Source organism: Dermacentor silvarum, chromosome 1 (genome assembly GCF_013339745.2).
Source record: "Dermacentor silvarum isolate Dsil-2018 chromosome 1, BIME_Dsil_1.4, whole genome shotgun sequence".
Taxonomy (NCBI): Eukaryota; Metazoa; Arthropoda; class Arachnida; order Ixodida; family Ixodidae; genus Dermacentor; species Dermacentor silvarum.
Window position 1 is genome coordinate 153,090,277 of NC_051154.1, and position 23,321 is coordinate 153,113,597.

A 23,321-nucleotide genomic window follows, 5' to 3' on the forward strand; every position below is an offset into this window, starting at 1 on the left:
TTCACTTGAAGTGCGAAACATTGATAGCATAGCAAAGTATAAGGAAATATTACACGAAATAAGGGTGGTATCTTTATGGGCATTATAAATTGTGTTACACATTCGGCGCTAGTTTTAGGATTTCTGTTTAATAGACTTCCCTGAAGTTCGGCCTCAATTTCGCAATTGCAACACGCGCCCTGAAGCTACCAATTTAAAAATTAACTTGTGATTCTTTTATTAACTAGGTGAACATTGCGATTTCTTATGCAGGTAATTATTCAGAAATCTACCTGGAAATGCGGAAAAGTGCTATATGTCACAGGCAATTAAAGAAAAATTTTAAGAAATGCATTGGTGTTCATCAGCTCTCTGATGAATGGTGCGCTAAAAAATATGGCCGATGGTTGACTACATACCTTCGGAATTATTTTAACAAAGCTTTCAAGGTCCGGGCCCGTGCAGGTGTACTTTACGCTACGGTCCAGCTCCCTTAGATACTCCCACCTAGCTTGCCACGTAGTGTTTCTGCTGTCAAAGTTGGTTTCGGCAGGCGCTGTGATGTTGCCACCGTCCAGAAGCACTAGGTTCCAATTTGAACCACGTGGTGCCGCGTAAAGAAAACGCCGCAACCCCTCGTTCATAGACGCCATGATTTTCTGCGTTGGGAAACAGGCAAGTAAAACACAAGGGCAGAAAGTGTTCAATAGCGGCGTTGAGCTCATTCATGCAGTACTAGAAGCTGATACCTTTCGTAGAGCGATACAGTGGCGTAGCCAGAAATTTTTTTCGGGGGGGGGGGGGGGGGGGCAAGCTTCTGCTTTCCTCTACGTCACGTGATCGATCATAAATATCGGTAGTTTAAGCAGACTCTATACATGTATATCAACGACAGGGACCCCCCCCCCCCCCCCCCTCGCGTGTGCGTGTGCTTGTGAAGAAATTAAGTAAAAAGTAAGCTCAATAAATACAGTAAGTACGACAGGTACAGTGGGCGTTTGGAGCAAGGGTCTCTCATCGCGCCACTGAATGGACCAGTCTTCGAAAACGCATCATTGAGACGACCCGTGCGATCGGAGAAGACATCATTAATTGTTAATTTCCGTTAAGCGTAGATGGCGTCGTCCTCGTCGGGGCGAAGTGCGTTTCACAAGTCAAGGACGGCTATACGCGTGGAAACGCACGTGTGACCAGGCTATACCTACTCCCATAGCAATGGCTTGTTCGCTGCGTCTTTGCGCTAGAAAACTTAAATACGCGCAAAAACGCGTAAGGCTTTTTTTTTTTTTTTTGAAGCTTTCGTCGCCCTGCTCCCTCATACGAGAGGGTTGCATTTCGTGTGGCAAGTGCATGGGCCGCTGTGCATTTCGTGTGCGAGCGTGCAGCCGTCTTTTGCCTTTACGTCAACAGATTCAGAATTGTACAGAATATTTCACCGCACAGCATAGATATGGCATGTGTACGCATTTTAAGTAGTGCGTGCAACTAATTTCTGCTTGACTTACGCCAGTGCAAACAGGAAGCGGCCTTGTACCTCACAGAATCTCGACTGATTGGTGTACTAGTGATGCAGGAATGAACTCCAGTCTTGTTCAGTGCATAGTGCACATAATCAATTTCTCAGGGCGAGTGAACTCCGATGAGAACTGTCAGCGCCTGCAACAAGAGTTTACTTACGCTGTACTGCGCACAGCAGTAATTCGTGCATGCTTGTCAACTGTCTGTTTCGTGCATTCTGTTGCGAGTTGGTGGAATTTCACTGCTGTCATCAACCCCTTCGTGTGTACATTGCTGGTTTGAGATTCCACAACAAAACAGCAACTACCAGCCTTCCGTAATTGCTGGTTTGGGATTCAACAACAAAACAGTAATTACCAGCCTTCCGTAGGGGCGCAATCGCAAACAAGAAACGTTTCTCGCGCAGACTACGTTCGCACTTGGGAAGCGGCAAGCGGGCGGAAAGGCCAAAGCGGCAGGAAAATTTTTTCCGCGCCTATCCAAGTTGTTCACATTTGTTTTGCTACCGCCGCGGCCGCCGCTGCCGTTTTCGTCCAGATCCATCTCGTCTGCGTACGTTTGTCGGCGTGATGGCGCTCATTATCGCATTATTTCGAGCGGTATTTTCATTCTTTGACCCACATACCGTCATCAAAAGTGATCATTTTACGCAACTTCGCGTGTCATCTGCTACCTTCGGTAAATTCCTCGTTGGCGTTCCGTAATTCTCCTCACACGGGCGCGGTAGCGCTGAGTCACAGGTTGGTGCCTAGTCGTGATAATATTTCTTTAAGAGCTTTTATTTACAAGTTGTAATAACATTTCATCATTTCGTATTGTCGGCGCCTCCAGGACACCAAAGGGGCAACGGGAACACCACAGCTAAAACCTGGGCTGGCCCTTGTGTTGGGGCTCGCCAAAGCCTGCGCCTCCTACGTGAGACCTACGCTTCCAATCTATCGTCGCGACGAGAAAAGCACCCCGCGACTTCTGCAACATACCGTACACGTGCGAGGAGAATTATGGAGCGCCAACGAGGAATCTGCCTAACTATTGTCTGCCGTGGAAGTGGAAGAAGAAATGGCTTTTATACTTCTACCTACTTGTTTTCTAGAAATGGACAATGAATAAACGGAAGACGTGGACACCTCGAAAACGGCGGTGGTGGGTTCGCCTGGCTTTGCAAAAGTGCGAGAAGTTGGGTCACGCCAAGGCTTCGTTGCCGCACCTCCGGTCGCGCGACGTTGAATACTATCGCGAGTATTGCTGACAGTACGTTTTAGTGCCACTCTTGTCGTAGAGCAAGGGCTGGTTCTTGATAGCGTCGATCAGCATTACAGCCTACACTTTTGGTGCCATGTTCAATTTTACGACCGGTTGTTTACATGCTAGTGTAGCTTCCAGTGAAGCAGAACGACTTTCCGCCGCGTTTCCGCTTCGCCATGGCGAAAAAATCGGCCCGAGACGGATTTGTCTCGCTGCCTGTTTTTCTGCCTGTTTTGCCGCCTAGGCGGGCGGATTTTTGCAAGATTTTGCCGCTTCCGACAGCTTCGAGACCAAGTGTGAACGTAGCCTAAGATCCTGCGCGAGCGCGGCCTAACCGGCGCCTGAAGGGAAGCGGCAGAAATGTATACCGGATATTTCGACCACCTGGTGTCTTTAACGTGCACCTAAATTTAAGTAAACGGGCCTCGAGCGTTTTCGCCATCATCTAAAATGCGGCTGCATGCCGCATTTGTTGCTTCATTTCTTGCGCATTTGTAGCTTCAGAATGCGGCCGCCACATTCTCGCCCAAAACTTCACAGAGTGTCAAAGCCTTGACAAACACTGTGACAGGTTTTTCCATACGCATACATGATTGGCTGTAAATTACCAACCCAAACGGAAGCGCCCAGGAATGAAATTGTGATAGTAGCACCGGTTTCATGAATTATGTCAGCGCTAAGAGACGAGAACTAAGGGTGGGTAAGTGGTGGGGGGGGGGGGGGGCGGAAAAATTTCGGGGGGGGGGGGGTTTCAACCCCCCAACCCCCCCTGGCTACGCCCCTGGAGCGATACACTCTACGGCACAGGGATTGTATGAAGAAAACAGTACCATGGCAACATTAAACGTAAATTTATATAACCACATTCTTTATGTTGCCGTAAGTATACTCAGTGTGACTTCTTTCTTTGATCGCCATACGTTCACCAGTTTTCTATATACCTCTTATCAGTTCTACTGAAACCATTACCCGTTTTTCTGCTTATAATATCGAAACCAACATTTGACGAGGGTCAGAAAATGGTCCGTAGAAGAAAGCAGCCTGCAGCACTTTTAGTGGAACCTCTAACACGGCCGCTGGATAAAAAAAAAAAGGAAAAAAAGGTGCGGCCTGCCGCGTGCATCGAAAACGGTGTGATCCGCCGCGGCGCCACACGCCGGGGACTGTTGTCTGGCATCGGCATAGCAAATGCGTCAGGAACGCGCTTACAACGCCGTCGCGCGTGCAAGCCAACGCGTTCCATCCCCCTCAGTTAGCGCCGTTCGGCACAGCCAAGCGGCCGACAATGCAACTACGGCCGTCACGTTCGCTTCCATAGCAGCGCGCCCGACGCGGCAGGCCGCACCTTTTTTTTATCCAGTGGCCGTGCCTGTAGACACACCGTACGGTTAGTAATGCTGTTTACATCGTAATATTTTAAGTTGACGATCATAGTAGTCGCCGGTGGTGGCGATGACATGAACTGCCTAAATCATCGTCAGTGGTGGATATGCTGGCAGGTTTGTCATAGCATACATCCCGCATCCTTTATTGCATACATCGCGTAGGCCATTCATGGGAACATCTCCTAAGAGCTGTCCTCCGTATGAGACAGTTTAAGGCCAGCAGTGAATAGACGAGATGGCTGGCTGCTCTTTTCCTGTAAAAGAAAAAAGCTTTAACTATGAACTAGCACTTCAGCCTAGCGATCTGCTCTGAGTCTTGACAGCTCTCCTAACCTAAATGAAGATAATGTGTCTCGGTATTGACACATATGCAGGGTGTTTCAGCGAACACTTTCAAAAATTTTTAAAGGTTGCCTGTGGCAGATAGCACGATTCTAGTTCATGAGCTGGTCTACTCGAAGAGGCAGACATTACTTGCACAAAAAATTGAAATGCATAATCGAATGATTAATAAAGAATCACTAATTGTGGTTTCAATTAATTACCTGATGGCCCATATTGCAATTTACAAATTTTAGCCTTGGAGTTCGCAAGGCGGATCCACTTGGAACGAGTTCTCAGAATGACACCAGTTTCGAGATATTAATTCCCGAACTTTGCGGAGAAATACATTGGCGTTCCAGTTAATTTCGTAAAAAAAAACGTCGTTTTATGAATTAAAGCACAAAATTAACTGGAATGCCAATGCTTTTCACCACAAAGTTCGGGAATTATTATCTCGAAACTGGTGTCATCCTGAGAATTCTTCCCAAGTTAATCCGCCTTGCGAGCTCACTGGCTAGAATTTGTAAATTGCAATATGGGCCATCAGGTAATTTGTTAAAACCTTAATTAGTGATTTTTAATTATTCGATTATGCATTTCAATTTTTTGTACAAGTAATGTCCGCCTCATCGAGTAGACCAGCTTAAGAATTAGAATTCTGCGATCTGCCACAGGCATCCTTTAAACATTTTTGAAAGTGTTCGCTGAAGCACCCGGTATACTGCGTTCTTAGGTTTATTGTTAGTTTCCCCTGCTTTTGTGACATCAATATGCCTATTTGTTCTATTTTATTGCAAGCACATGCCAGGGTGTCAAACCAAACCGGAACAGAACCGAAAACCGGAGCTGAACCATTAATTTAAGATGAACCGGAACCGAACCGATATTTTTCCCGCCATCTTGGAACTGAACCCGAACCGGAACTTTTTGGAGGAACCTTTCCGAACCAACTCGACCACAGGTTCAGCTAAGGGTATGCGTTTGTTGCAATCCCCTGAGAACAGACAATATTTCTTGCGTCCATACGGCACAGCGCGCGGTGTACTGCTAGGACCCACTCTCCCATTACACTCTACTGCTGATCGTAACCAATTATATGGCTCTTCACAGCGATCGCATTGGTTCACTCAACTGTACGCCCATGATCGGCTAACCTGTACATTGTGCACAGAGTCGGCGCGCACGGCCTACACAGAGCGTCGCCAACGCGCCGTTGTCGTGGAGGATACTGCTTGTGCTCACGGCGCCTGTTCTGCTCAGGCACAGCAGCGTATCGGTTGTGCTGTCCGATATGCGTTCTGCAGTTTAATTCTACTGTATTTTCAGTGACTGCTGTTGCTCCTGCAGCTCCATTGGGGCTTCGTGGAAGTTTTCCAGGTAAAAGTGGAGACGGTGACAACTCAGGAAAGTAAGAGGGAGTGGGGACTTTTTTCGCTGTGCTCAGCTAATAATAGGCAATATCTCGAATTTATATAACTGTAGGCTCTTTGTATACGTTTTAGGTGCATTCCTGTTTGTCTGTGAGGCAGTTTACGAGAGCGTTATGAAGAAAGCCAAGATAGAACATGAATCGTTATGGCATGTCAAAAAAAAAAAAGTGATATTAGTCCAAGATCTCCACTCATCCACGCTAAAACAAATGTCACACGATGTCTACCGTGTTCTGCGCAGTGTCTGTACTACATATTGTTTTTAGTCGACACTAAGAACGGGAAGGGATTTTTGCACAAAATGTTGTTTATTCTTTACACTAATGCGATAGCTTGTACCTACGGTAAATATGATAATGACGCAGGAAGTATATCAAAATTGTGTTAGTTATGACTGCTCACTTTGCGTAATGATCTTACGTGTTCTCTTAAAACCAGGCGAATTTTTCCATTTTTACAAAAATGAACACGGAATCCATGGGAAGTTAAGCATTAAATGAGCTACATTACTTCCTTTTCTGCAGGACAATGTGGCGAACCAGCGCGAGCAACTTTAGCTGAGTACTGACACAATTTTTTTGTGTCCTGCTTATTTTGCACCATTAGATATCTGTCGACCACGCAACTATACAGTAAGGTTCCAGAATTCCTCGAACGGGCAAGAAATCACTCACTATATCCTTTTTAATGCGATCTGTTCAAAACTCGCGGTAAATGGTGCGTGGCTTCTTGGGGCTGTTTACAAGGGCTTCTGTACACGTCACGAAAATCGCAGGTAGTGGTCACGTGGTATCAGAAACCACTGAAGCATGCATCGCTAATCCTGGTGTAGTGGCTGCAGGCCACATAATGAATCTGTCGCCGAACGTTGGACGCAGGCTACATAGGCCATTGCTTCCTATTTCACTATGCGCTTCTAGTCGACAAAGGATAATAAGCTTGGCCTTCTGAAGTCGGTTCTCTCGGAACACGCAGCGCTCTTCTCACTTTCTCTCCTCTATATGCTGTCATCTAAAGCTTTCATGCGGCTTCGACCACACCAACCCGTGCATCGGTGATACAACGTGGCCGCCACACCCCGCGATTTTCCTGAAGTCCGGAGGAGTCCTTGCGAGCAAATCATAGGCTAAGTAGCTACGCCCCATTTGGCGTGTTTTTAATTTCTATGATTGGCTCAACGTACGAGGAATTGAGGTATCATAGCGTGTTTATGGAGCCGGCAGCCAACAAAGCATTAAAAAAAAGAAGGAAAGCGGCACAAACATTTTATTGCGATACCAATTATATGGACACTTCAACCGGATTTCTGCCGTCGGCGTCGCCGTCGCCGTCGCCGTCGCCGTGAGGTTCCCTATAGATAAAATCTTCGCCGCGCGCCGTATGCCCGAGCGGAAGCGTGCGGGGACGCGCGCTATCACGGAGAGCGAACGCACTCAATCTCCCACGCGCAAGCAAGAAGCGGGAAGCCAGCGCTGGAGGGAGCGGGGGGGGGGGGGGGCGCACTTCTACTCTGCCAACAACCGCGCTCGTCGCTCGCTCGCACCGTCGCTTATCTCCACACGGCTCTGACCTTTATGCGCCGTGCATTCGCCGCTCAGTTTCCGTTGAAGCGATAGACCACACGTACCTTCGCCCGTTGCTGCGGCGTATGCGCTTGCTGCCAGCGTTTTGACAGTCGTTGTCTGCAGTCATTCAGTGTGATCTATTCATGTTTGTTTGTGCGCGCTCACACCACGCTTGTTCAATTAGTTAGTAATAGTCCGGCCACATTTTCCAACGCACGCTACACATGCAATGCTGCCCGGGTCGGCAGTGCAGCGCTACAGGTGTGTCCCTTCGCACGCGCTGCCCACGGGAAGCGCTTCTCATCAACACCACCGTTTCACACGCGCCTTCTCGTGGTCATCGAGTCTCTCTTCATGTCGGTCTACTTACGCCGCAGCACACCTGCTTACTTAATCAGCTCATGTTTACTACAATTCATATTTCTACCAAAGCCGCTCACCTTACTTCGTATGACTTGCTGTGTTGCTATCACATTCATTGCTTCGCCCTTAGGGCGAAACTGTGACATTTTTTTTAACAGCGAAGCTGTTTAAGCCAGCCGTAATTTGTGGTTCATATCAAGAAACTGCCGCGCCTTAGCCATGGCAACCAGGATTGTGGCGCAACGCATGCGCACGCGGTCTCCTTACCAGCTCCCTCCGTTCCCGACCCCCGCCTATCTTCTCTCCGCGGCGCGCTGAGCCAGCAGAAAAAAAAGGCGAAAACTTGCACTAGGACGCGCAAAGCTCAAGGCATAACGAAGCTGGCCGATTGATATTGAGGGGCTAGCCTCCAACACGTTCGGCGTCGGCAAGCAACAGCGTTCTTCGCACATTGCCAACCTTGGTTAGCCTGCCTGCGTTTGTGGCATGCTAGGAACGCTCTCGCTCGTAGGCGCCGACACCTCCAGCGCTAGTCACGCGAGATGTCGAGAAAGGGAAAGTACCTCCGAAAATTATCGCTCGAGAATACCTTCCTACATGCGTAGTTAAGTTAAACCAAGTTAAGACCTAGCAGCAACCAAGTTAATACCTAGCAGTAGCAGCCAGTAAGACTTGAGGATCGACAGTTCTCGCCGTGCCTAAGCTTTGCACGACCGACTGCAAACTTGCTCTCGGTCGCTGTTAAAAAAAAGAGGCGGTTGGCGATGCCGCCTAAAGTTCCCGTACCAACTCGCTTAGACGTCATTTGATTTTGATGGCATCTGCTTGAATCTTGTTTACTTCTTAATCGGTAGAGATGGAATACAACGCATTCTGAAAGAGTGAAACACTGAACTTGGCAAGCTTCAAACTTTTTTTTTTACTGAGACACAACGGCCCAGATGCGCAAAAGGTATGACGTCACCCTGATGTGCGGGCGCTGGAGTTACCGCGCGAAATTCTGTCAGTGGAACTTTAACGTTCATTGTTTCTTTTATTTTTCTATTCAACCACTTACCGCGGAATTTACGAAAATAGTTCTGAAAGATTCCTTTCTCAGTCTAAAGTGATTTAGTGTTTCTCGTTAGTGTCCCTTTAAGAAACCGACAAAGGAAGAAATTTGGGGGAGGGTGGAGGGGTAACGCACTGGATAGCCACACAGGGTGCCACGAAGTTTCTGTGTTACTTTTCTTATCAAGTTAATGCCCGTGCAAAAGAAAACGGTTAGCAGTAGTTCTACACAATACCCAAACGAACTTGTCTCTTCAAATATACCGCGTGTTTTCCCAAAAAACCGGGGCACGCCAATGCTTTTTTTTATTCGAACCCGGTTGAACCCGAATTAACCAGTTAGGAAGCTCCGAACTGGTTCGAGCCGTTATAATGTTCGCTCCGGAGCTGAACCGTAATCGAACCGAAAAGCGTGAATCCGAACCCGAACTGAACACAATAAAGTTTTGGTTCGACACCCTGGTCTCAGGTGCTTTTGGTAACAAAGAAAATGAGAAAGCAGTATTGTAAACACAAAAGGACGCCATCTATACAATAAACCAGCTGGTCGATATACATGCAAGGAGTGAAATATGCTGATAAGAACACGCTGTGGAATTTAGGAAATTAGACTCACCACGCAAGGGTAACGAGCGAATAATATTAGCGCACACCGGACACCAAAGCTTATGTCGTTTACGGTAGTATAGTGCCGCGAACGGAGACTCGTCTGGGCGATCGTGTTCGCCCCTGTTGGGGCAGCGCTCGGAAGTAGAGAAGTGAATAATTGGGTAAAAAACATATTTAAAAACACAATTTTCGGTGTTTTTCTGGAGGGCCTGAAGAATTGGCCAAATCCTCAGCCCTCCAAAACAACAATGTAAAATTTAACATGCATTTTGTGCAGAAAGGGGACCCTTAATTTTGGCACCCTTTCTGCACAAGTTCCCAAGCAAGAGCAGTGATACCAGCACCGAATATATAGTGTGCTAGCTTATTATTTTACGCTTACACTATGTTTGTAGAAAATTGATGTTTCTACATGCAAACACATACACTACGTTTCTAAAAAATTGATGTTTTCATGGCACGTTGACTGTGCGAGATCCGCTTAATCTTGCCTTTGTAGTCAAGCGAATAAATATATTGACAGTCTGTTTATGTTTTTTACGTGTATCGTGTACAGAATCGCCCTGCTGCAAATATTTGTAGCAAACGATGTGACACCCAGTTTATTTCCATATTTTTTCTGGAAACGATAAAAAAAACGTTTTCTTTTTCGAATTATAGAAAGGTTTCCGGAAATTTCGTATCTTTACTCCGAAGCAGGATATGAAGCCGTCCTCTGGCTAGTCCAACGAAGCGTCTTCACACCGTATGTAATTGTATTTCCACGCTCACGCAAGTGAAAGTGGATTATTGCTGTAATACGTTCATTTAACTTCATAAAATCATTCTTTAAATAAGTCAACCATTACCAGCGCTGGGGACACCGGCGAAATAATGGTTGTGATAAATTGAAAATTCATTCAAATCAGCCAGCCAGTCAAACAGGTAAGCATCATTTTGCACCAGTACATCGTCGCAACTAAGCAAAACCTTCCAGAACTTTTTACGTTGCGTGCTGCCACTTACACTGTACTCTGAACGCGCTGGATCAGGGGCGCACGCCTGCACTACGTAGAAGTAGCGGTGTGTCCGTGGCTTGACGTAGTCGAATAGCGTAGCCGGTTGCATGGATAACGGTCGAATGCTGCAACAAACGGTTTTCATTTACCGCTGCTTCATTTGGCGATTTATCACGCACTCGATCTTAGATCATCGTAGCCATCATAATAGTAATCATTGTCATCCCATTTAAGCAATTTGGAAGCTGCCGAGCGTAAGCAGCCTGTGGTATCTCCGGATATATAGTTCAGTCAAGCAAACCAGTTTTTGTTTCATTGCGATAGCAATTATATGGACATTACAAGCGGATTTCGTCATCGCCGTCCGTCGACGTGAGGTTCCGTATGAAGTCCAAGGGCAATAAAATCGTCGCCGCGTGCCGTATAATGCATGTGTGAGTGAAAGCGGGCGAGGGATGCGCGCTTTCGGTTTCGCGGAGAGCAAACGCTACATCTTCCGTCGCGCGAAAGGCCGTGGGGGGATGGGAGGGAGGGAGCGGGGCGGCATTGTGCTCCGGCACGAACAGCGTATTTCGCGACCGGGCCCAAGGCGAACTGGCGACTCAATCTCTCGCGCGAATGGAGGAAGCGGGAAGGCAGCTTGGGAGGGAGGGGGTGCAGCTTCTACTCTGCCAGCAACTGCGTACTTTGCGCGGCCGCGGGTGGTCGCGCGCGCCGTATATTGAAAGCGATCTGCAGATGGCGCATACCTTTATGCGCGCTGTGCTTTCGCCGCTCAGTTTCCGTTGAAGCGATAGACCACATGAACCTTCGGTCACTGCTCCCGCCGCGCTTGTGAACGCCAGCGTTTTGACAGTGGTTGTCCGCGGTCATAGAGTGTGATCTATTCATGTTTGCTTGAGCGCACTGACACCATGCTTGTTAATTCAGTTAATAAGCGAATGCTCCCAAGTTTATACAGCCGATAAAACGGCTATCCTTACTCCGTATAGCTGTCTACTAATTTGCTATCGCAATTGATGCTTCGCCGTTCTGGCGATTTTCTTGAAATGATTACGAAGATGATGGCTTAACAAAAGAAGTTCTAGCAAGATTTATCTCATGATGACTATCGACGTTAATGCGAACACCATTCAATCAATGTAACGACACACCATTTTGCTGAAGGCACCTATTTGCAATCTGTCATGGTCATTCTGAAACTTCCATTGTTTCGGGTTAGTTACCAATTGCACATATGAGGGGTTTGTTTTTCTAGCTCGGCAGCTCAAAAGGCCTTGATAAATGGCATGTCCTAACTGCAGGTGAGGCTCTGTGACCGGTTATATACGTATATAGTCGTGTTGACAGCCATAGCAAGGACTACTTGCAGCTTTTGTATCTGGTACTGAGTGACACTGCGCGGCCTTTGGATGCTGCAAAACAAACTTCACTAAATTCGGCCTCCCAACCGCAGCCAGTTTTGTCCCACTGGTGCTGTATAGAATTGTGATTCAGCAGGGGTTGAGTATTGGGCTGCTGTGAGGGATCCAGATTCGAAACCAACCGTCGGACATGTTTTTTTTAAGAGAGTCACGCGACAGCGGTTAGACAGTAGCACAACAAAATGGGGTTACAGTAGGCTAAAAATGATAATCGCATTATTATAAATCTCCACTTGCAGCTGCGTTCAATTCTTACGCGTACCTTGGTGAATAGTCGGGAGAATCCCTGATAACTTCCCATACGCTGCGTGCCTTGCACAACGCGTTATGCTTTGTGGGCGCCCAATGCAGGTGGCTGTGGTTACCACGGGCATCGCAGAACATCTGCACCTGTAAGACAGAGCACACACAAAACAAAAGCTGGTTAAGTGCATGGTCCGGTCAGTCCTCTGGCGGCGGTAGAACTTCACGCGCACAAAACGCACCTCGACTGTCACATATTGATCTTAGTGACAAGCACATTGCTTACTAAACACATTGCTGCCACCAGGTATGACCGCTTTTTTGTAGATGCCCCACAATATCAATTCCTTTCGGTACGTAATTGCGGCTTTAACACTCAGGTTTTATCGCCAGCACTCTTCCATAGTAAGTTGTACTTCGAAAGTGCGTTTTCTTGTTATTTTATTTAAGCGGGCTAACTGTGTGACCGTACGGAAACAGGCGTGCAGTCAGTTCTTATTTCATATCCATGCACTAGATAACATGACCATGTATACCTTTATAGATAGCATGCTGTAGAGAGGGAACAAGATAATATGCGACCTCGCATCGCTTGCTGAGGGGAGAGATTGTCTATAGGTTGCGTGCAGCTTGTCGCAAATAGCTATCGTAGCTTAAGAAATAATGGAGCACAGTATTCATCACTTCTACAGAATAACAACCTTTCCACCTAGCACTGCCTCAATACTGGACACTTTGTGTCCTACGTGCACTCGACGCAATTGCATTTCTGCAAGAAATAAGGTGTTTACTTAGGAGTAAACTGAGTAATCATGTTATCAGCGATGTGACAGTTCCCATGAAAGTGCTATCAAAAGGGTTATCTTATAATAACATACGCCCAGCACGGCAGTACGCCCTTATCATAACTTATCAAGCCTTGCGTGAAGCAAAACACCAAAAATGGAGGGGCGCGTACCTTTTGTATGCTCGACGTGAACATCAGCGACGACGCCGGCTCGCTTGCAGACTGAAAAATTTGCTTGATGCCTACGTCCTTTTTCGAGCATTCCCAAATCCCCTCCGTATTCAGATAAGGTCTGGAAGAGGGAGAAGGTTCTGTTTAGCCTGATTGGCCTTTACGTTTCAGAGCCGTATTCTGGCTGCGAACTGTAGTGGATGGCGCCATAACTTCGAACACGCGAGGTGCTTTAACCAACATGTCGGAACATGATCGTTGCTGCATTCCGTCTATGTTATAGTGCAGCTGTCCGGTTGGGTATTGACTCTCTGACCTCGTGCTCAACACAAAACACCATAACCGTTGGGCCACTGCAGTGAATAAGCAATGATTTTTGACACAAACTAAAAAGACTCGCACTAGTACAGCATACAGTTTTCACGGAAGGCGCTTACACATAATGAAGATGGCTGATAGTCTGTGCTCTAGAGCGAACCGTGCAGTATACATGCATTCCGAAATCGAAATCAGATTTCAGTGTCTTTGAAAAGCATTCTCGTGCCTCCTTATTTTCGTCTTAATCTGCGTAGGTCTTCTGACTGTGCAATGACTCGCTGGCTCTGGTGTTCTACCGCTGCGATCGAGGTCGGATCTATCATTCCTTGCTACAGCAGGCGCATTAAGATTTGGGGGGGGGGGGGGGTGCAAAAGCGCTCGTGTACAGAGCTGTATGAGCACGCTAAGGATACGCAGCATGGTTGTGATGATAAAGAACATGATGATGATCGCTAATGGGTTGCCAGCCCTACAAATCGGGGTGGCAACAAATAGTCACCCAGCCTTTGTAAGCTGCTCACGTATACCCTATAGTAATCCATAGAACTCTGCCTATGTGCTTTGTCTCGTAATGTTACTCATGCCTGTGACGATCCCGCTCCAATCTCTTCGCTGTAGTCTTTTCATTTCTTCGAAGCGAATGATTTTCTTTGCCTCTCTAGCTCGGCTTTGTTGTTGGTCGGTGGCCGATGGTCGGTCGTCGGACTCGGCAAGTAAAACATTCGTTCGTGCACTCGCTCGCGCGCTCATTCGTCTGCTTGCTCATTCGTTCGGTAGCTCGTTGGTGCGTTCGCTCGTTCACTCGCTTGTTCGTTCGGGCTATGCGCTTACATTGACAATCATCGCCGATGGTTTCTGCACATTTTTAATGCGTAAGCATTCTAGGGCTACTTCTCTCGGGAATCTGTCCGTCCGTCTGTCTGTAACGCGTGACACGACGCGCTCCCTAGGTATACATGGGGTCCTATCGGGGTATAAACCATTTTGGCACCGATTCCATGGGTGCCACTATGTTTTATCACGTGGTGAAGCGTCGATTTCTTGGCTAAGCTGTCTCCGTTGCCTCCCTGTTTAAAATGGTGGTGCGTGACACCCGATGCGGCTCAGCAAACCTCTGTTCGGCGCGGATATCGTTGACGGTGATTGGGTGGACGACACGAAGGTTTCGCCACAGCTTCAGAGGACATGTAAGGATGTAAGCGCTTTCGGAGCTATTACGCCTAGTCCAAACAGTGCGAGCACCGTATACTGCGCTTGTACTAGAAGCGGGGCTAGAAATGCATTCCCAGCTGTCCAAATTTTCCTCCTCGGAATTAAATTAGGATCAGTATCTTTTGCTCTTAATTCTTTATTGCCCAATCACTTCGAAGCTGCGGATTGTCATGTTTTTGACTCAGTATAACGCTTCTCTGTGCGGTCACTATCTGATTATTTATTTTCTGCGTAATCGCTCACGGGTATGCTCAATTGTGGTAGATTTGTTCGTGCCGCATACAAAGCTTGGAATGTAGATATTCTGTACTATGTAATAGCTTATAGCAAAGATGTATTATCGCTAGCCAGTCACTTACTCTGTGAAGCAATGTGCTGTGAACCGTCACGAAACATTCAGATTCGAACGTTTGTGTGCTCTCGGTGTAGTCTGTCACCCATACCTCGGCGCATTGATTCAAGAGAGAGCTCATTCACTTATTCTTGATACGCGGACGATAGAGTGGGCGTAAGTCTGAGTGTGTGTTGTGGTGTATGTGTAGATAACGTGTGAAAAACTTACTTTGCTAGGAAGCGATGCTACTCCTTTTGTCACTTTGTAACGGGCGGTGCTCACACTTGCGAACGTTGCGGGGTTCAAATCCTTTCGTTGGAGGTAAAGTGACACAACGTTGGCGCATGAGTGAATTTTTCATCCTTGAGGAAAGCCGTTCATCGCGAAGGGCCAGCAACACAGGCATACCTTGTGCAGCAGCGGTCCGCGAACGTGGCCACATCTATTAATTCCATGCCTTAATATGCCATTCACAATTTTTGCAGCAAGCTATTGCAGACGCCTTCCATCTACCGCTCCATATTTTGCGGCATGAATGGAGCACACTGCGTTAGCAATTGCCCAATTGCATTTCCGACGCGAATATCTTGGCAAATATCTACAAGGATTGCACAGCAACCTTGGTTCTCCACAACAAAAGAAGAAAGATACCTATCAAGAAAGGGGTCAGGCATGGAGACACAATCTCTCCAATGCTATTCAATGCATGCTTAGAAGAAGTATTCAAGTTCTTAGACTGGGAAGGCTTAGGAGTGAGGATCAACGGCGAATTTTGCAGCAACTTACGGTTTACAGATGACATTGTCCTATTCAGCAACAATGAGGACGAATTACAGCAAATGATTGAGGACCTTAACCGAGAAAGTGTAAGAGTGGGGCAGAAGACAAACATAATGTTCAATAGCCTGGCAAGGGAACAAGAATTCAAGATCGCCAGTCAGCCTCTAGAGTCTGTAAAGGAGTACGTTTATCTAGGTGAATTACTCACAGGGGATCCTGATCATGTGAAAGAAATTTACAGAAGAATAAAATTGGGTTGGAGTGCATATGACAGGCATTGCCAAATCCTGACTGGGACCTTACCACTGTCTTTGAAAAGAAAAGTATGCAATCATTGCATTCTACCTGTGCTAACATATGGGGCAGAAACTTGGAGGTTAACAAAGAAGCTCGAGAACAAGTTAAGGACCGCACAAAGAGCGATGGAACGAAAAATGTTAAGCTTAACGTTAAGAGACAGGAAGAGAGCGGTGTGGATCAGAGAACAAACGGGGATAGCCGATATTCTAGTTGACATTAAGAGGAAAAAATGGAGCTGGGCAGGCCATGTAATGCGTAGGATGGATAACAGGTGGACCATTAGAGTTACACAATGGATACGAAGAGAAGGGAAGCGCAGTCGAGTACGGCAGAAAACTGGGTGGGGCGATGAAGTTAGGAAATTTGCAGGCGCAAGTTGGAATCAGCTAGCGCAAGACAGGGGTCATTGGAGATCACAGGGAGAGGCCTTCGTCCTGCAGTGGACATAAATATAGGCTGATGATGATGATGATGATGATTTCCGACGCCTGATCGCATAGTAGCAGGGCAGAAGTGGTAATGGTGTCGCATTCGTGCGCGCTTGAGGCAACGTGCAATGATGATGGTGATTTATTGGTATCCACTTTGAAACGGAGCGGTGACAAACAGTCACTTAGCCTGCTTGAGTTAATTCAATTCAATTCAATTCAAGTTTATTTGTCCTGAATTCTTACAGGGCTTCCCAATTCGACTGCGCTTCCCAATTGCATTTCCGACGCGAATATCTTGGCAAATATCTACAAGGATTGCACAGCAACCTTGGTTCTCCACAACAAAAGAAGAAAGATACCTATCAAGAAAGGGGTCAGGCATGGAGACACAATCTCTCCAATGCTATTCAATGCATGCTTAGAAGAAGTAGTCAAGTTCTTAGACTGGGAAGGCTTAGGAGTGAGGATCAACGGCGAATTTTGCAGCAACTTACGGTTTACAGATGACATTGTCCTATTCAGCAACAATGAGGACGAATTACAGCAAATGATTGAGGACCTTAACCGAGAAAGTGTAAGAGTGGGGCAGAAGACAAACATAATGTTCAATAGCCTGGCAAGGGAACAAGAATTCAAGATCGCCAGTCAGCCTCTAGAGTCTGTAAAGGAGTACGTTTATCTAGGTGAATTACTCACAGGGGATCCTGATCATGTGAAAGAAATTTACAGAAGAATAAAATTGGGTTGGAGTGCATATGACAGGCATTGCCAAATCCTGACTGGGACCTTACCACTGTCTTTGAAAAGAAAAGTATGCAATCATTGCATTCTACCTGTGCTAACATATGGGGCAGAAACTTCGAGGTTAACAAAGAAGCTCGAGAACAAGTTAAGGACCGCACAAAGAGCGATGGAACGAAAAATGTTAAGCTTAACGTTAAGAGACAGGAAGAGAGCGGTGTGGATCAGAGAACAAACGGGGATAGCCGATATTCTAGTTGACATTAAGAGGAAAAAATGGAGCTGGGCAGGTATGCTAAACATACATGCGGCAAGCCATGCACCAAAAGCGCTGTCTCGTTCCTCGAGAGTAAACTACTCCGCGAAAAGGGTCTATGCATGAGAATGCCTTATGACTACATATGACTACCGAGATTTATGATCATGACTATGTATAGTGAGTACTGAAGAGGTATTAAGAGTAATTATGGTTAATAAAAGACTAATAAGATTGTTTACGATGAAATTATTTAAGCCTTAATAAGACTCCCTAAGACTAATGCAAGGTAATTTTGGACGCCTAATGGAGATTGATTAGGATCCAATTACTCGAGCGTGACTATGATTAATTGAGGGTAATTAAGAAAAGTGAGGCTAATTAAAATATATTTAGCCTAAATTAATGAGCCTATTCTGGAGTACTTCAGGTTAAATAATTACACCTAATCAAGATTAATTACCATTACTGTACTTAAGGCCAGTCAACATTAATAAGTGTAATGAAGATTACTTTATATTCCATCACTTAAACCTAATTCATATTAATTACGATTACATTAATTTTGCCCTAAGGGCGAAATTAAAGGTGAATAATTCCGGCTAATTAGGTTCACCAATTAGGTAATTGCAACAGCTCATTGCAATACTTGCAGCTCATTGCGTCTTGCTCGACACAGTCAGCCGCGGTGTGCGTAACTCGGCATAATAATAATAATAATAATAATAATAATAATAATAATAATAATAATAATAATAATAATAATAATAATAATAATAATAATAATAATAATAATAATAATATTGCGAAAACATATAACACGAATAATGCGAAAACCATGGCCTCTGTTTAGCACTGTGAAGTGAGCTAAGGTCAGCAACCACTGCATGCGAGAGATACTATGGGGGAGTTCCCATATTTTTTCTTCGTTTCAGCGACTGTTGGCCTCTTTCGTAGTTTAACAACTCCATGCGCTGTTACTGTTCCCGCGAATTTATTACCGTGCAGTGACATTCGTCGTGTAGCAGCCAGTGGGACGCCAGAAAGATCCGTCATAGAAGCACCACTGCGGTCTGGAACCGAATGCCGTCTCTTCAAACACCCCGTAGCGAAACTGGGCCCAGCTACGAACGACTGAGGACGCCGCTGCATCTAGATAGTTTCAAACAAAAAGAAAACGACGTTAGCCATTTAAGCCTTGGCGCCAAACTTGCATGCGCATGTTTAAGGCTGCAGCTGCATCTGTTCTCGTGGCCTATTGCCGTACAAAGTCTTACAGAGGCGACAAAATAATATGCGAATGAATGACGGCGCAGACATTTCAAGCTTTTTTTGACTGCATGCTGCTGTTGTCCCTGAAACGTGCACATACTTTCATGGGTTCAAAAATGTTGCAAGCGAACTTGAATATGTCATTGGCGGTTCTGGCACCATAACATAGGTATTTGTATCGAGTGCAGCACAAACGTGTTGACGTTTATCACGCTGAGAGAAACACTTCGGAAATGAATGAGAGGCAGAAAGCATTTCTGTGATGTATGACACTGAATTGGCACTGTAAATTTACACCACACTCGATAATGACCGGTCAAGTTGGACAGTTAGACTGATTTTAAGTAAAAACTTGTCCCCGAAGAATATTTAAGTGTTTTTATTCACTTTAACTTATGCGAATGATTCCTATATGAAACATACTTTGTATCACATACTCCCGTCGTTCCTCACCACATGAGTGCATAAAGAAATTAACGCAATGTTCACTTCTTGTGTTGAAATTTTAGTATTTCATCAGCCTATATTCCCTTAACCACATTTCATTTACTTCATTTATTTCACCTTAAGGGCCCGAAGGCATTACACAAGGGGTGACATAAAACACGTGTAAACTTCAATTATTTGAACAACATGCAACCACATGTGGCACATAACCTTAGATCCATAGTTCGTATAGTCATGTGTAGCGTGACGGTTAGCCGGTTACTACGTAAGATGTTCAGGCGACAGATGATTGATAAACTATGGCGTCTCAAAGCTATCCATGGGGGGTTGCCGTAGTGTTCTCGTCGTAGTTGTTGTTGTCATTGTTTCGCCGTCGTCGCAGGACAGAGTGACCCAAACCAACAACGAGGATGGGCCGTTTTTGCGAATGAATCATATTTCAGAATTGGGCCTTTAGACATTTGTTACCGTGACTATTTCCGTTGGCAAAGAAAGAAAAAAAATCTCGGAACATATGATAGTAAATTGAAGCAAAGTTGGAAAGTGTATACCACAATTTACGTTTAAAAACCGGATATACAGTACAGCTTGATATTTCTTATGCAGAGGAACGAATATTCCAATTGAGAGACGTTTCAAGTTACAACTCTCCGCGATTGGCTTGCACCATCAGCCGGTCATTATGCCCAAAGAGATGATATACGCTGTGCTAACCAATAAGATAACGTACTTATAGTAATACACTTTTCTCAAATGCTGCGGTACTAACTTTGGTAACTATCTATATAATTCGCTTAAATAGGCCAGAAGCAACAGTTATCTTCGGCAGATTCTGTTCCACTCAAATTCACCACTCTGGACTTGCCTGTTATGGTGACAACGTATAGGCGGTACATCTTTCAGGTCACTGAAGACACCCGAAGGCCCGTATTCACAAATGTTCTTCCGAGAGAAGCTATTCCTAAGAGCAGGTGCCAGATAATGGTTATGTTTGACATACGAATAACGATGGATGCTATACAATGTCAAACAGCATTTCAGAACGAAAGGCTTCATGAATTAGGCCTCAGAGTTGCAATATAATCGCTGCATTATTCCGGACCTTGGGCCATGTATTGCTAGGATTCTCTTCCGCCAATTCTATTCATTTTCTATCCGTCCCGTCCGTTAGCCCATCCCGGTGATAGCTGAGGCACTGCTTCATGCGATACAATGATGAAAGCAAAAAAAAAAAAAAAATGGTAAACGAAAAGAATCCCTACAAAATACGGCATCTATCTTTGTTACTACTGTAATATGTACAAAGGTGAGCTTTAAGATAGCTTCAAGATCGCAGGTATCACGAAAATAGTTTTTTTTAAATCCCAGACGTCCAACATCAGATCGAGTGGTAAGTTTACGCATGTGCGCGTGGTCGAGCAATGACTGCATATCATAATCTAGTCCGGCCGTGCCAGAACAACAATTTTCGCTGATGCCGCAATCTCCAAGTTTTACTAGCGGTGGTGTACATGTTGCAGGACAATCCACGTCGGGTGCGATTATGTGGGTGCGTGAAGTGCTACTGGCGAATCTTCGAAGTGCCGAGCTCGTTAGTGTATTTTCTCACCAATGTCCACAGACGCGTTGAGCGCGCTCACGGGCAGCGCCACGAGGTCGCCCCGTTCACCGCAGCCCCTACTTTGTCGAGCCTTGCACTTGCTGCCTTGCTTGGTGAGAGCGATGTGGGCGTCGTTGAAAAGCTCCCAGGTGGCGTCCTGCAGCAACATGTTCCGAGGAGTCTCCATCTCAGGAGGCACGACCACGCGTATGCCTTTGAAGTACCATAGGCCGCCAGATGCTTGCAGAAGCTTGCCTGACGCACGGCGTAGCAGCCTCTGAGGAATTCACACACACACACACAAAAAGTTGAGAACGACAGAGAAAGTGGGAATGGTAAATCTGAGCAATTTGCAAAAGCGTGTCATGGGTCGTATGTAATAATGCGAATAAATTCAATATAAATGCATTTTTTTTGTTTGTATAAGAAAATAGCGTGTTTCCTTTCTTTCCTTGCTCTCTGGAATTAGTTTGAAGTTGAAGCGATTTCGCTCGCGCATGACCGTTTCTGCATCTTCAACGACTTGAAAGCCCCACAAGCAGCGGAGACAGAAAGACTAACGGCAAAATTAAAGCACTGCAATACAAGTCGTCTTTATTTAAAGTAATACCCCAACTGTTCTTTATTAAATAAAATAAGACACGTGCACAGATTGCGCGCAATGTTGTAATATAAGTGAAACAAAGCTTGTTCGAGTTAGCGTGGTAGCAGCAGAAGCGGGTGACACGCGCACTGCGTCGTAGCCTGTAGCTGTTAGCTGTGACGAGTACGAAGGCGATGTATGACGCTTGTCGAGGGAAGAATGTTGATGACAGGTGTATGACACAGGAAAGTGCCCCGCCAGGGTGGCTCAGTCAGCTAAGGCGTTGCGCTGCTGAGCACGAGGTCGCGGGATCGAATCCCGGCCCCGGCGGCCGCATTTCGATGGAGGCGAAATGCAAAAACGCCCGTGTGCTTGCGTTGTAGTGCACGTTAAAGAACCCCAGGTGGTCAAAATTAATCCGGAGCCCTCCACTACGGCGTGCCTCATAATCAGAACTGGTTTTGGCACGTAAAACCCCAGAAAGAAGACACAGGAAAGTGTGACACATATACAAATACATTTAAGCCTTTTATACCTCTTGTGTCGCAGTGGCACATACCGATTCTGTGGGATTGGCCAACAACCGCCACATACACCATGGTAAGGCACCCAAAAGCCAAAAATGGGGTCGACCAGTTAAAAGGAATACAAGAAAATAAAAGAAGCTGTTGAATATCATGACATCTTGCATTAAGAGGTCTGTGCGCTTTAGACATACTAATGAGTCCACATTATATGAAGAGATCTTATGTCGTGATACGTTGTTTGATTACGCAGAACAGAGGTGCACTCGCTGGCAACACTTTGTCGGTCAGAATTCTGTGCTAAAATTCAAAGCAACCGGTGGCACATACATATATTAAACGAGGAAACTGGTAGCCCAAATATAAGAAAATCAAACAGACCACTCAATACGATGCAATATTCCATTAAGAGATATGTGTGCTTTATAGAGGTACTTATAAGCGTACATTACATGCACAGAATTTATGCCGTTATTTACTGTTTAATTACGCAGAAAACAGGTGTGCTACTTTGTTGGTAAACATGCGGGTCTATAAAAATTGTCTGTACGGCGAAAAACGTTACTTACGTACAAACGCCAAACCACCGGACAAGAAAAAAGCGAAGAAAGTTTCGCTTTAAATTATCACGTGGACTCCCTGGTGCCAGATTTGTGCAGCAAGACGCTTTTCCTTCGCACTCGGTGCGCCCAGGTAGATGTCAATAGCTGTGGCAATCAACAACCTTAACATTTGTCGCAGCCGTACTCTATAAATAACCTGATATGACACCAAGACACTTCAACCACGGCAAGCAGATGAATTTGTATTTGTTTTCAGTTAGTGCGTGAGCTCGCGCACTGCGTATGGGGCTTCTGCGGTGCCCAGGGGGCGCTCCGAAAATGGTGCTAAAAAGCGCCCTCTGTCCTAAACTGGGTAGTACCAAGCTCGGTCGTCTATTTCGGAAAGCACGTTTACAATATGAACCCGCCACTTTCGGTTGTGTTGTACCACGGCTTGCAGCGTAATATCGGGTGCCGAAGATTTTTTCAGGAGTGGCACGCTGCGTAAAGGCAAGAATTTTTATGCAGCGCCGAATACGTTTAAGCCCTTCAAGAAATAAGCGGCGAAGTTTTAGCGCGGTGTCAATCGCAAGTGAAGCGAGTCACGTACGAAGTTGAACTTAAGGTAAGGTTTGCACGCTGCTAGATTCAGGCGCACAAACGCGAGGAAATGCTGCTATAAATGAATTCACAGCAGCGATAAGCAGACATCATGTGTACGGAACTGCTTGAGCGCACGACGGTACGCGCCGCGACGGCAGCGGTCTTTCAGCATGCCGCGAAACGGCGGGCCTCCTGCAGTCTTTGTTGACTGCATGCCTCTAGACAAGTAATTATGCCTGTGCTGTAGTAGCGGCCATCTGTCCCTTTAGCAACTGATAAATAACTGA

At 45.9% G+C, this 23,321-nt stretch overlaps 1 protein-coding gene across 3 annotated transcripts in view; it reads right to left on the reverse strand.

The window, feature by feature from the left end:
* LOC119436248 (uncharacterized) overlaps positions 1 to 23,321 on the reverse strand; it is a 172,652-nt gene that overhangs the window by 133,607 nt on the left and 15,724 nt on the right. For 2 of the 3 annotated variants that reach the window (XM_037703039.2, XM_037703042.2), the window contains exons 2-7: positions 20,792 to 21,059; positions 18,465 to 18,615; positions 13,092 to 13,212; positions 12,153 to 12,280; positions 10,474 to 10,591; positions 399 to 638 (exon numbers count right to left, since the gene is read on the reverse strand). In XM_037703039.2, the coding sequence (XP_037558967.1) occupies positions 399 to 638; positions 10,474 to 10,591; positions 12,153 to 12,280; positions 13,092 to 13,212; positions 18,465 to 18,615; positions 20,792 to 21,059 (1,026 nt within the window). The remainder of the gene's footprint in view (positions 1 to 398; positions 639 to 10,473; positions 10,592 to 12,152; positions 12,281 to 13,091; positions 13,213 to 18,464; positions 18,616 to 20,791; positions 21,060 to 23,321) is intronic. The other variant, XM_037703041.2, reaches the window with a different exon arrangement.